We start from the raw sequence: 14,010 nt of genomic DNA on the forward strand, positions 1-14,010 counted from the left end.
TGTGGGAACATTGGCGTGCAGCGCGATCGCTGTAGTATACTGGCGTGGGTTACGTAGCCGGTGCCGGGGCCCGAATATTACTTGTGCCAGTGAAAAGGAGAGACTCAGTAACTGCTGCCCAGGGCGCCCCCCCCCCCCCCCAGCGCCCCTCACCCTGTGAGTGCCGTTGGTGTGTGGGAGCATGGAGCGCTGTGCTTACCTCCGTTACTAAAGTATTCTGCCGTATGACGTCTTCTGTTCTTCTCATACTCACCCGGCTTCTTTCTTCTGGCTTCTGTGAGGGGGGTGACGGCGCGGCTCCGGGAACAAGCAGCTAGGCGAACCAAGTGATCGAACCCTCTGGAGCTAAAGGTGTCCAGTAGCCTAAGAAGCAGAGCCCTTGAACTAAGAAGAAGTAGGTCTGACTTCTCTCCCCTCACTCCCACGATGCAGGGAGCCTGTAGCCAGCAGGTCTCCCTGAAAATAAAAAACCTAACAAAAGTCTTTTAGAGAAACTCAGTAGAGCTCCCCTAGTGTGTGTCCAGTCACTCCAGGGCACAAAGTCTAACAGAGGTCTGGAGGAGGGGCATAGAGGGAGGAGCAAGTTCATACCCATTCTAAGTCATATAGTGTGCCCATGTCTCCTGCGGATCCCGTCTATACCCCATGGTCCTTACGGAGTCCCCAGCATCCTCTAGGACGTAGGAGAAATGTACATAATATGTGCTCTCTTATGAATGGTACTATTCAATAAAGAACTTCATTTTCCAGTTAAATATATACTTTTTCTAACTAGCCATATGTGCATATGTCCTTGCAAGTGCAATGCTAAGTGCACTTTAAAATGTTACATGTCCCCACTAAGGATTTTTTATTTGTGGCTGCCGCTCGCCCCACTCATGCTGAAACTCAGCCTCAAAACGTTCCTTCATGTAGATTACAGCTCATTTAATTTAAGCAGCCAAGAGTGGTCCTGTACTTGATGCTCCAGCTCTGGTGCAAGCCATTACGCAACACATATGCAAATAGGTACCAGCGCTATGAGTTGTGTCGCCAATTGTTCAATAAATCAATGATTTATTGATTGATTTATTGAACAATTGGCGACACAACTCATAGCGCTGGTACCTCTTTGCATATTGTTTATCTTTTAGCGGGGTCTGACAAACCCCTTCCAGCTGCTGTGGTATTTCTAGTGGGTAATATATTTATTTCTTTCATTACGCAACCCAAACTGGCGTCTGGGGTCCAGTCGGCACAGAGAGGCCCAGACTACTGTGTTTGGTTCCAGTGGTGATGGGAACCCAAACCCGTATCTTACCCGGGGCCCCAATGGGGTCTTAATCAGGCTTAAGGGCCCTACACACTGGCCGATATGTGCGGCAGATATGAACAATCTCGTTCAGTAATGAACGAGAAATTGTTCATATCTTTCAGTGTGTAGGCACCAACGATGAACGATGCGCGGCCCTGCGGTCGTTCATCGTTGGTGACGGCTTGTTTATACCTGCAAGCCAATATGGACAAAATTGTCCATATTAGCATGCAGAGCTATGGGGCCGGGTGACGTCAGGGAGTGAAGAAACTTCACTCCCCCTGCCACCCCGCCATTGCCGGGTCGGCCGTATGGCACCTCGGCAGGTGTGTAAGACCCATTAGATGCATGCGTCACAAATGAGCAGCAGTTTCATGCACTGGGCTTCTGATTCTTCATATTGTGAAAGGAAGAATTAGATTGATCCAGTGATGAGGCTGTCACTCACTCATGATGCAACCACTTCGAGAAGGGTAATAACCACCTGTCACACATGCTTGAATTGGTTCATCAGTAGTATTGTACTTAATTAACATTATGCATATCAACAGCTATGCAATGCGAAAGAAGGACCAGTCTTACATAGTGTACTTCTACAAAATGTATTTCAGGCTTTTCAGCACTTTAACACTCACCAAATAATTATGTCTTCATACATAAAGCCTAATTTTTCTTCATTGTGGCCAACGTTGCATAGAAGCTAAAAAAGAAATAAAAAAACAGGTGTAAAACACAGCAGCACACACAATGGCCTGATTCTGATTTGAAAATAAAGCAAAAAAACGAAAGTAACTTTGTATCTGTAACAAACTACATTACCATGCAAGGGGAGCAAATACATTTATCTTTTTTTTTTGTGCAGGGTAAATACTGGCTGCTTTTGTATGTAGACCACACATGCTGGACAGCTGGGTTTTTTTACACTGCAATTTAGAGTTCAGTTTAGACACACCCTACTATCTCTCTGCACATGTCACATCTGCCCCACATGCAATGCAGTGTGGTTTTGCTGAGGTGCACAGTTACTTGCTTTTTTTCCCCTTGACTTTTATATCAGACTCAGGTCCAATATGCATCAACATATCGACATTTTCTACAGGGTAACAAAACAGTATTTTGTAACCGTAGAAACAGTAAATATCAATGGGGAAGATTAAATTTTTTGGGGGCACCCATCTGTGAAAGTCAATTGTTGCTCCGATCGGGCACCCATTACTTTTGACATGCCCAAAAGCACCGGGTTTAGCAGTGTAAAAGTGTATAAACCAGACTCAAGTCCTGTCTGCGACGCAAAAAATGCCGTTAGGGCATCCAAACAGCACCCACTTTGCACATTTATGCTTGCCACCTCAGGAGGCTGCAAGCAGAAATGTTCTCCCCCACTGCACTTGCATCCGAATGGCAGATCAATTGAATTGCAGCCGGTGGGCACCCAAATAACAATTGAATAGCTTAACACCGGCATGAACGAGCACATAACTGTGATATTGCCAATCATGGATATGATAAATTGCTGGTACTGTCAGAATAGAAAATGAATTTAGAAGAGCAGTAAAAACAAATAACTTTCAATTGCAGAACATTTTAACAAGCGGAAAGAGATTGTGATGTTGCCTGAACTTTTACAAGAGAAAAGGATGCTGTAAAAATGGAAGTAAAAAATGAATTGCCTAATACGCTGAAATACACCTTATGTACAGCTAGTAACAAGACATGTCAACAGGAAGCGACACCGAAGTGTTAATCACAGCCCTGATTCATATAATCATATATTCAGATACTGGCAATTATCCGCTCTGCTGCTCTTCTTCAGGTGGTTTTGTCAAAGTATGTCTTTAAATTAAAAAGGGTATAGCAGTCTTGGAATGGGCAACAGGACAATCCAGCAGCACAATGTTTTATGGCCACCTTAAAGACTCCTTTGGAAAGCTGAATGTTGAAAAATATAAAAAGGAGTGTCCAAACTGCATTAAAACACGCAGACTGTGCATGACAAAATCTAATGACAACTTTAAGGAAGCGAGAACACATCAGACTCTTATTCTCAAAGGCGACAGAACACGCGTAGTACAATTATCCTGTCATTTTCCTCCAAATTGGATAAGTGGATCATGAAAATCTCCACTGTTACTGATCTACTCAACATGTCAGACTTTCAACATGATATATCTACACAACATACTATGTCTACAAGAGAATACTCTTTCCCAAAATAGATGTCTTAGTCACATCGCTACTACAACAAAAGCACACTGTAAAGGCCCATACACACTGGGTGATGTTGAGCTGAAAGCAGGTCACTTTTGGTGTGTTGAGCTGCTTTCAGCTCAAAGCCGCCCAGTGTGTATGGCCAAACGATGAGCGCTGATGCGCGCTCCTGCATCATCGCTAACCGCCGTCGTTCATCTACAGGTATTACCAGTAGATGAACGGCGGGGTGAGCGGCTTTCCATAGTGTCCTATGGAAAGCCGCTCACCCCCGCTGACATCGCTTGACAGCGGGGAAAAGCGCTCAGTGTGTACGCACTGAGCGCTTTTCAGCCCAGCGATCATCGCTGTTCATACACGCTGGGCAAAAACGCCCAGTGTGTATGGACCTTAAGTGTTCACACACTACTGGTATGTTATGTACTTCTGTATGTGACTAAGGGGCGGAATCAGAGGTGGGTGGTAATCATACAGCCGCTGCGTCTTTGTACAATATAATGCAATAGCCACAAGAGGAATCTTCAATAAAAAGATGCCCACTACTGGCTTCAATGATCCGATGCTGCGTATGAAGACGCTGCAACAGATCACCAGCGATCATTAAGAATGGCCTCCAGAACACTGACCTCGTCGCACTTGCAAAGCGGGGCTGACATGTCCCCAATTTGTCAAATGCTCCCAGTCAATGGAAGGCACTGTGAGCGACATCACAGGATGAGTTCACTCAAACCATAGGAAAAAATAAGATTTTACTCACCGGTAAATCTATTTCTCGTAGTCCGTAGTGGATGCTGGGAACTCCGTAAGGACCATGGGGAATAGACGGCTCCGCAGGAGACTGGGCACATCTAAAGAAAGATTTAGGACTATCTGGTGTGCACTGGCTCCTCCCCCTATGACCCTCCTCCAAGCCTCAGTTAGGACACTGTGCCCGGAAGAGCTGACACAATAAGGAAGGATTTTGAATCCCGGGTAAGACTCATACCAGCCACACCAATCACACCATATAACTCGTGATAGGAACCCCGGTTAACAGTATGATAACAAATGGAGCCTCTGAACAGATGGCTCGCCATAACAACCCGATTTTTGTAACAATAACTTTGTGCAAGTATTGCAGACAATCCGCACTAGGGATGGGCGCCCAGCATCCACTACGGACTACGAGAAATAGATTTACCGGTGAGTAAAATCTTATTTTCTCTGACGTCCTAGTGGATGCTGGGAACTCCGTAAGGACCATGGGGATTATACCAAAGCTCCCAAACGGGCGGGAGAGTGCGGATGACTCTGCAGCACCGAATGAGAGAACTCAAGGTCCTCCTCAGCCAGGGTATCAATTTTGTAGAATTTTGCAAACGTGTTTGCCCCTGACCAAGTAGCAGCTCGGCCAAGTTGTAAAGCCGAGACCCCTCGGGCAGCCGCCCAAGATGAGCCCCCTTCCTTGTGGAATGGGCTTTTACAGATTTAGGCTGCGGTAGTCCACCGCAGAATGCGCAAGCTGAATAGTGCTACAAATCCAGCGCGCTATAGTCTGCTTAGAAGCAGGAGCACCCAGCTTGTTGGGTGCATCCAGGATAAACAGCGAGTCAGTTTTCCTGACTCCAGCCGTCCTGGAAATATAAATTTTCAGGGCCCTGACTACGTCCAGTAACTTGGAATCCTCCAAGTCCCTAGTAGCCGCAGGCACCACAATAGGTTGGTTCAAGTGAAAGACTGATACCACCTTCGGGAGAAAGTGAGGACGAGTCCTCAACTCTGCCCTATCCATATGGAAAGTCAGGTAAGGGCTTTTTCATGACAAAGCCGCCAATTCTGACACACGCCTGGCCGAAGCCAGAGCCAACACATGACCACTTTTCAGGTGAGATATTTCAAATCCACGGTTTTAAGTGGCTCAAACCAATGTGATTCCAGGAACTCCAAAACCACATTGAGATCCCAAGGTGCCACTGGGGCACAAAAAAGGGGCTGAATATGCAGCACTCCCTTACAACGTCTGAACTTCAGGCTGACATCCTTCCTGGCTTTGATCAGGATAAGAATGACTTCCTCCGGAATACCTTTTTCATTCAGGATCCGGCGTTCAACCGCCATGCCGTCAACGCAGCCGCGGTAAGTCTTTTAACAGACAGGGCCCCTGCTGCAGCAGATCCTGTCTGAGTGGCAGAGGCCATGGGTCCTCTGAGATCATCTCTTGAAGTTCCTGGTACCAAGCCCTTCTCGGCCAATCCGGAACAATGAGTATAGTTCTTACTCCTCTTTTTCTTATTATCCTCAGTACCTTGGGTATGAGAGGGAGAGGAGGGAACACATAAAGCGACTGGTACACCCGTGGTGTCACTAGAGCGTCCACAGCGATCGCCTGAGGTTCTCTTGACCTGGCGCAATATCTTTTTTTTATTGAGGCGGGACGCCATCATGTCCACCTGTGGTCTTTCCCAACGGTTTACCAGCATTTGGAAGACTTCTGGATGAAGTCCCTATTCTCCCGGGTGGAGTCTGCTGCGGAAGTCTGCTTCCCAGTTGTCCACTCCCGGAATGAACACTGCTGCCAGTGCTACCCCATGATTTTCCGCCCAACGGGGAATCCTTGTGGCTTCTGCCATTGCCTTCTTGTGCCGCCCTGCCTGTTTACATGGGCGAGCACCGTGATGTTGTCTGATTGGATCAGTACGGCTGGTTTTGAAGCAGGGGCCTTGTAAATACCTCTTAGCTCCAGAAAATTTATGTGAAGTGAAATCTCCTGTTTTGACCACAGTCCTTGGAATTTCACTCCCTGTGTGACTGCACCCCAGCCCCGAAGGCTGGCATCCGTGGTCACCAGGACCCAGTCCTGTATTCCGAATCTGCGGCTCTCTAGTAGATGAGCCCTCTGCAGCCACCACCGCAGCGACACCCTGGTTCTTGCCGACCGGGTTATCCGCTGCTGTATCTGGAGATGGGACCCGGACCATTTGTCCAACAGGTCCCACTGGAAATTCCTTGCGTGGAACTTTCCTAATGGAATTGCTTCGTACGAAGCTACCATTTTTCCCAGGACTCGTGTGCATTGATGTACCGACACCTGTCCCGGTCTTAGGAGGTTTCTGACTAGAGATGACAACTCGTCGGCTTTTTCCATTGGAAGAAACACTTTTTTCTGGTCTGTTTCCAGAATCATTCCCAGGAACAGAAGACGTGTCGTCGGGACCAGCTGTGACTTTGGAATTGAGAATCCAGCCCTGCTGTTGCAGCACTTCCCGAGAAAGTGCTACCCCCTTACCAACTGTTCCTTGGAGCTCGCCTTTATCAGGAGATCGTTCAAGTACGGGATAATTAAACTCCCTTCTTGCGAAGGAGTATCATCATTTCGGTCATTACCCTGGTAAAGACCCTCGGTGCCGTGGATAATCCAAACGGCAGCGTCTGGAACTGATAGTGACAGTCCTGTACCACAACCTTGAGGTACTCCTGGTGAGGAGGGCAAATGGGGACATGCAGGTAAGTATCCTTGATGTCCAGAGAGACCCTGTAATCCCCCTCGTCCAGGTTCGCAATAATCGCCCTGAGAGATTCCATCTTGAACTCGAATCTTTTGTTATATGTGTTCAAGGATTTTAAATTTAAGATGGGTCTCACCGAACCGTCCGGTTTCGGTACCACAAACATTGTGGAAAAGTAACCCTTTTCCTGTTGAAGGAGGGGTACCTTGATAATCACTTGCTGTGAATACCGTTTTTGGATAGCCACCAACACTGCCTCCCTGGCAGAGGGAGTTGCCGGTAAGGCAGATTTTAGGAAACGGCGGGGGGGAAGACGTCTCGAATTTCAGCCTGTACCCCTGAGACACTGTTTGAAGAACCCAGGGATCCACCTGTGAGAGAGCCCACTGTGCGCTGAATCTCTGAGAGGGGCCCCCACCGTACCCGGGTCCGCCTGAGCAGCCCCAGCGTCATGCTGTGGACTTACCGGACGCAGGGGAGGACTTCTGCTCTTGGGAACTAGCTGTGTGCTGCAGCTTTTTCCCTCTACCTTTTCCTCTTGGCAGAAAAGATGAGCCTCTATTCCTCTACTTTTCTGGGGCCGAAGGGACTGTACCTGATACTACAGTGCTTACTTTTGCTGTGGGGTAGCTTGTGGCAAAAGTTTTGATTTCCCAGCCGTAGCTGTGGAAACGAGGTCTGAAAGACTATCCCCAAACAGTTCCACCCCCTTATAGGGCAAACTGCCATGTGCCGTTTTGAATCGGTATCGCCCGACCATTGCCGAGTCCATAACCCCCGTCTGGCGGCAATGGTTTTACATATCGCTTACTAGTGATGCCAGTCGGCAAATATCCCTCTGTGCATCACGCATGTATAAGACAGCGTCTTTTATATGCTCTATTTTCAGCAAAATATTGTCCCTATCTATAGTATAAATATTATCCGACAGGGAATCTGACCACGCAGCTGCCGCACTGCACATCCATGCCGAGGCAATAGCAGGTCTCAATATAATGCCCGTGTGTGTGTATATAGCTTTAAGGGTAGTTTTCTGCTTTCTATCAGCAGGTACTTCAGGGCGGCCGTATCCGGAGACGGTAGTGCCACCTTTTTTAATAAGCGTGTAACCGCTTTATCTACCCTAGGGGGTATTTCCCAACGTGACCTATCCTCTGGCGGAAAAGGGTACGCTGCTTAGAAATGATCAATTTCTTATCGGGGGAAGTCCACGCTTCCTCACACACCTCATATCAATTCCTCAGATGCAGGAAAACTACTGGTAGTTTTCTGTCACCAAACATAATACCCTTTTTTGTGGTACCTGGGGTATTATCAGAAATGTGTAATACATTTTTCATTGCCTCAATCATGTAACGGGTGGCCCTATTGGAAGGTACACTAGTCTCATCGTCGTCGACACTGGAGTCGGTATCCGTGTCAACATCTGTGTCTGCCATCTGAGGTAGCGGGCGTTTTAGAGCCCCTAATGACATTTGAGACGCTTGGACAGGCACAAGCTGAGCAGCCGGCTGTCCTATGTCGTCAAACCTTTAATGTAAGGAGTTGACACTGTCACGTAATTCCTTCCCTAAGTCCATCCACACCGGTGTCGACCCCGCAAGGGGGTGACATCCCATTCACAGGCATTTGCTCCGCCTCCACATCATTATCCTCATCATACATGTCGACACAGCAGTACCGACACACAGCACACACACAGGGAATGCTCTGACAGAGGACAGGACCCCACAAAGCCCTTTGGGGAGACAGAGGGAGAGTATGCCAGCACACACCAGAGCGCTATATACCACAGGGATATCACTATACAGAGTGTTTTTCCCTTATAGCTGCATAATATATTTATACTGCGCATAATTTGTGCCCCCCCTCTCTTTTTAACCGTTTTCTGTAGTGCAGGACTGCAGGGGAGAGCCAGGGGAGAGCCAGGGAGCGATCCCTCCAGCGGGGCTGTGAGGGAAAATGGCGCCAGTGTGCTGAGGGAGATGGCTCCGCCCCTTTTTCTGCTGGCTTTCTCCCGCTATTGTAAAAGGTCTGGCAGGGGTTAATAAACACCTATGTAGCCCCTGGGGCTATATATGGTGTCAGTTCGCCAGCCAAGGTGTTAATATTGCTGCTCAGGGCCCCCCCCCCAGCGCCCTGCACCCATCAGTGACCGCAGTGTGTGGTGTGCATGAGGAGCAATGGCGCACAGCTGCAGTGCTGTGCGCTACCTTGGAGAAGACAGAAGTCTTCAGCCGCCGATTTTCCGGACCACCTTCTTGCTTCTGGCTCTGTAAGGGGGACGGCGGCGCGGCTCCGGACGACGAGGTCGGGTCCTGTATTCGATCCCTCTGGTGCTAATGGTGTCCAGTAGCCTAAGAAGCCCAAGCTACCACCACTTAGGTAGGTTCACTTCTTCTCCCCTTAGTCCCTCGGTGCAGTGAGCCTGTTGCCAGCAGGTCTCACTGAAAATAAAAAACCTAACATATACTTTCTTCCTAGGAGCTCAGGAGAGCCCCTAGTGTGCATCCAGCTCAGCCGGGCACAGAAATCTAACTGAGGCTTGGAGGAGGGTCATAGGAGGAGGAGCCAGTGCACACCAGATAGTCCTAAATCTTTCTTTAGATGTGCCCAGTCTCCTGCGGAGCAGTCTATTCCCCATGGTCCTTACGGAGTTCCCAGCATCCACTAGGACGTCAGAGAAATAAGAATTTACTCACCGGTAATTCTATTTCTCGTAGTCCGTAGTGGATGCTGGGTACTCCGTAAGGACCATGGGGAATAGACGGGCTCCGCAGGAGACTGGGCACTCTAAAGGAAAGATTAGGTACTATCTGGTGTGCACTGGCTCCTCCCTCTATGCCCCTCCTCCAGACCTCAGTTAGGGAAACTGTGCCCGGAAGAGCTGACACTACAAGGAAAGGATTTGGAATCCAGGGTAAGACTCATACCAGCCACACCAATCACACCGTACAACTCGTGATAACTATACCCAGTTAACAGTATGAATAACAACTGAGCCTCACTGAACAGATGGCTCATAACAATAACCCTTTAGTTAAGCAATAACTATATACAAGTATTGCAGACAATCTGCACTTGGGACGGGCTCCCAGCATCCACTACGGACTACGAGAAATAGAATTACCGGTGAGTAAATTCTTATTTTCTCTGACGTCCTAGTGGATGCTGGGTACTCCGTAAGGACCATGGGGATTAAACCAAAGCTCCCAAACGGGCGGGAAAGTGCGGATGACTCTGCAGCACCGATTGAGAAAACTCAAGGTCCTCCTCAGCCAGGGTATCAAACTTGTAGAATTTTGCAAACGTGTTTGATCCCGACCAGGTAGCAGCTTGGCAAAGTTGTAAAGCCGAGACCCCTCGGGCAGCCGCCCAAGAGCCCACCTTCCTCGTGGAATGGGCTTTGACTGATTTAGGATGCGGCAGTCCAGCCGCAGAATGTGCAAGTTGAATCGTACAACAGATCCAGCGAGCAATAGTCTGCTTAGAAGCAGGAGCACCCAGCTTGTTGGGTGCATGCAGGATAAACAGCGAGTCCGTTTTTCTGACTCTAGCCGTCCTGGAAACATAGATTTTCAGGGCCCGGACTACGTCCAGCAACTTGGAAGCCTCCAAGTCCCGAGTAGCCGCAGGCACCACAATAGGTTGGTTCAAATGAAACACTGATACCACCTTAGGGAGAAATTGGGGACGAGTCCTCAATTCTGCCCTGTCCATATGGAAGATCAGATAGGGGCTTTTACATGACAAAGCCGCCAATTCTGACACACGCCTAGCCGAAGCCAAGGCCAAAAGCATGACCACTTTCCACGTGAGATATTTCAACTCCACGGTCTGAAGTGGCTCAAACCAATGTGATTTTAGGAAATCCAACACAACGTTGAGATCCCAAGGTGCCACTGGGGGCACAAAAGGGGGCTGAATATGCAGCACTCCCTTAACAAACGTCTGAACTTCAGGCAGTGAAGCCAGTTCTTTTTGAAAGAAAATAGACAGGGCCGAAATCTGGACTTTAATGGATCCCAATTTTAGGCCCATAGTCACTCCTGACTGTAGGAAGTGCAGAAATCGACCCAGCTGAAATTCTTCTGTTGGGGCCTTCATAGCCTCACACCAAGCAACATATTTTCGCCATATGCGGTGATAATGTTTTGCTGTCACATCCTTCCTAGCTTTTATCAGCGTAGGAATGACTTCAACCGGAATGCCCTTTTCCATCAGGATCCGGCGTTCAACCGCCATGCCGTCAAACGCAGCCGCGGTAAGTCTTGGAACAGACAGGGCCCCTGCTGTAGCAGGTCCTGTCTGAGAGGCAGAGGCCAAGGGTCCTCTGAGATCATTTCTTGTAGTTCCGGGTACCAAGTCCTTCTTGGCCAATCCGGACCGACGAGTATAGTTCTTACTCCTCTCTTTCTTATTATCCTCAGTACCTTTGGTAGGAGAGGAAGAGGAGGGAACACATAAACCGACTGGTACACCCACGGTGTCACTAGAGCGTCCACAGCTATCGCCTGAGGGTCCCTTGACCTGGCGCAATATCTTTTTAGCTTTTTGTTGAGGCGGGACGCCATCATGTCCACCTGTGGCCTTTCCCAACGATTTACAATCAGCTGGAAGACTTCTGGATGAAGTCACCACTCTCCCGGGTGGAGGTCGTGCCTGCTGAGGAAGTCTGCTTCCCAGTTGTCCACTCCCGGAATGAACACTGCTGACAGTGCTTTCACGTGATTTTCCGCCCATCGGAGAATCCTTGTGGCTTCTGCCATCGCCATCCTGCTTCTTGTGCCGCCCTGTCGGTTTACATGGGCGACCGCCGTGATGTTGTCTGACTGAATCAGCACCGGCTGGTTTTGAAGCAGGGGTTTTGCCTGACTTAGGGCATTGTAAATGGACCTTAGTTCCAGAATATTTATGTGTAGGGAAGCTTCCTGACTCGACCATTGTCCTTGGAAGTTTCTTCCCTGAGTGACTGCCCCCCAACCTCGGAGGCTGGCATCCGTGGTCACCAGGACCCAGTCCTGTATGCCGAATCTGCGGCCCTCGAGGTCTTTCCCAGGACTCGCGTGCAGTGATGCACCGACACCTGTTTTGGTTTTAGGAGGTCTCTGACCAGAGATGACAACTTTTTGGCCTTCTCCTCCGGGAGAAACACCTTCTCCTGTTCTGTGTCCAGAATCATACTCAGGAACAGCAGACGTGTCGTAAGAACCAGCTGCGACTTCGGGATATTCAGAATCCAGCCGTGCTGTTGTAGCACTTCCTGAGATAGTGCTACTCCGACCAACAACTGCTCCCTGGACCTCGCCTTTATAATGAGATCGTCCAAGTACGGGATAATTATAACTCCCTTCATTCGAAGGAGTAGCATCATTTCGGCCATTACTTTGGTAAATACCCTCGGTGCCGTGGACAGACCAAACGGCAATGTCTGGAATTGGTAATGGCAGTCCTGTACCACAAAACGGAGGTACACCTGGTGAGGTGGGTAAATGGGGACATGTAGGTAAGCATCCTTGATGTCCAGTGATACCATGTAATCCCCCTCTTCCAGGCTTGCAATAACCGCCCTGAGCGATTCCATTTTGAACTTGAACTTCCTTATATAAGTGTTCAAGGATTTCAAATTTAGAATGGGTCTCACCGAACCGTCTGGTTTCGGTACCACAAACATTGTGGAATAGTAACCCCGTCCCTGTTGAAGGAGGGGAACTTTTATTATCACCTGCTGGAGGTACAGCTTGTGAATTTCCGCCAGTACTACCTCCCTGTCCTGGGGAGTAGCTGGCAAGGCTGATTTGAGGTAACGGCGAGGGGGAGACGTCTCGAACTCCAGCTTGTATCCCTGAGATACCATTTGTAGAAACCAGAGATCCACCTGTGAGCGAACCCACTGGTCGCTGAAGTTCCGGAGACGGGCCCCCACCGCGCCTGGCTCCACCAGTGGAGCCCCAGCGTCATGCGGTGGACTTAGTGGAAGCAGGGGAGGATTTTTGTTCTTGGGAACTGGCTGTATGGTGCAGCTTTTTCCCTCTACCCCTGCCTCTGGGCAGAAAGGACGCGCCTTTAACCCGCTTGCCTTTCTGGGGCCGAAAGGACTGTACCTGATAATACGGTGCTTTCTTAGGCTGTGAGGGAACCTGAGGTAAAAATGTCGACTTCCCAGCTGTTGCTGTGGAAACGAGGTCCGAGAGACCATCCCCAAACAATTCCTCACCCTTGTAAGGCAAAACCTCCATGTGCCTTTTAGAATCCGCATCACCTGTCCACTGCCGAGTCCATAATACTCTCCTGGCAGAAATGGACATTGCATTAATTCTAGATGCCAGCCGGCAAATATCCCTCTGTGCATCTCTCATATATAAGACGACGTCTTTAATATGCTCTATGGTTAGCAAAATCGTATCCCTGTCGAGGGTATCAATATTTTCTGACAGGGTATCGGACCAAGCTGCTGCAGCACTACACATCCAAGCTGAAGCAATTGCAGGTCTCAGTATAGTACCTGAGTGTGTATATACAGACTTCAGGATAGCCTCCTGCTTTCTATCCGCAGGCTCCTTTAAGGTGGCCGTATCCTGAGACGGCAGTGCCACCTTTTTTGACAAGCGTGTGAGCGCCTTATCCACCCTCGGGGATGTCTCCCAACGTAACCTGTCCTCTGGCGGGAAAGGGTACGCCATCAGTAACTTTTTAGAAATCACTAGTTTCTTATCGGGGGAAGCCCACGCTTCTTCACACACTTCATTCAACTCATCCGATGGGGGAAAAACCACTGGTTGCTTTTTCTCCCCAAACATAATACCCTTTTTAGTGGTACCTGGGTTAATGTCAGAAATGCGCAACACATTTTTCATTGCCGTAATCATGCAACGGATGGCCCTAGTGGAATGTACATTAGTCTCGTCCTCGTCGACACTGGAGTCAGACTCTGTGTCGACATCTGTGTCTGCCATCTGAGGTAGTGGGCGTTTTTGAGCCCCTGATGGCCTTTGAGACGCCTGGGCAGGCACTGGCTGAGAA

The 14,010-nt window shown here is 48.9% G+C and overlaps 1 protein-coding gene across 1 annotated transcript in view; it reads right to left on the minus strand.

Annotated features, from left to right (window-relative positions):
- The window catches only part of RICTOR (RPTOR independent companion of MTOR complex 2), a 291,482-nt gene that overhangs the window by 153,987 nt on the left and 123,485 nt on the right, over nt 1–14,010 (minus strand). The window contains exon 4 of the mRNA XM_063961244.1: nt 1,930–1,994. Within this exon, the coding sequence (XP_063817314.1) occupies nt 1,930–1,994 (65 nt within the window). The remainder of the gene's footprint in view (nt 1–1,929; nt 1,995–14,010) is intronic.

Source organism: Pseudophryne corroboree, chromosome 1 (genome assembly GCF_028390025.1).
Source record: "Pseudophryne corroboree isolate aPseCor3 chromosome 1, aPseCor3.hap2, whole genome shotgun sequence".
Classification (NCBI taxonomy): domain Eukaryota; kingdom Metazoa; phylum Chordata; class Amphibia; order Anura; family Myobatrachidae; genus Pseudophryne; species Pseudophryne corroboree.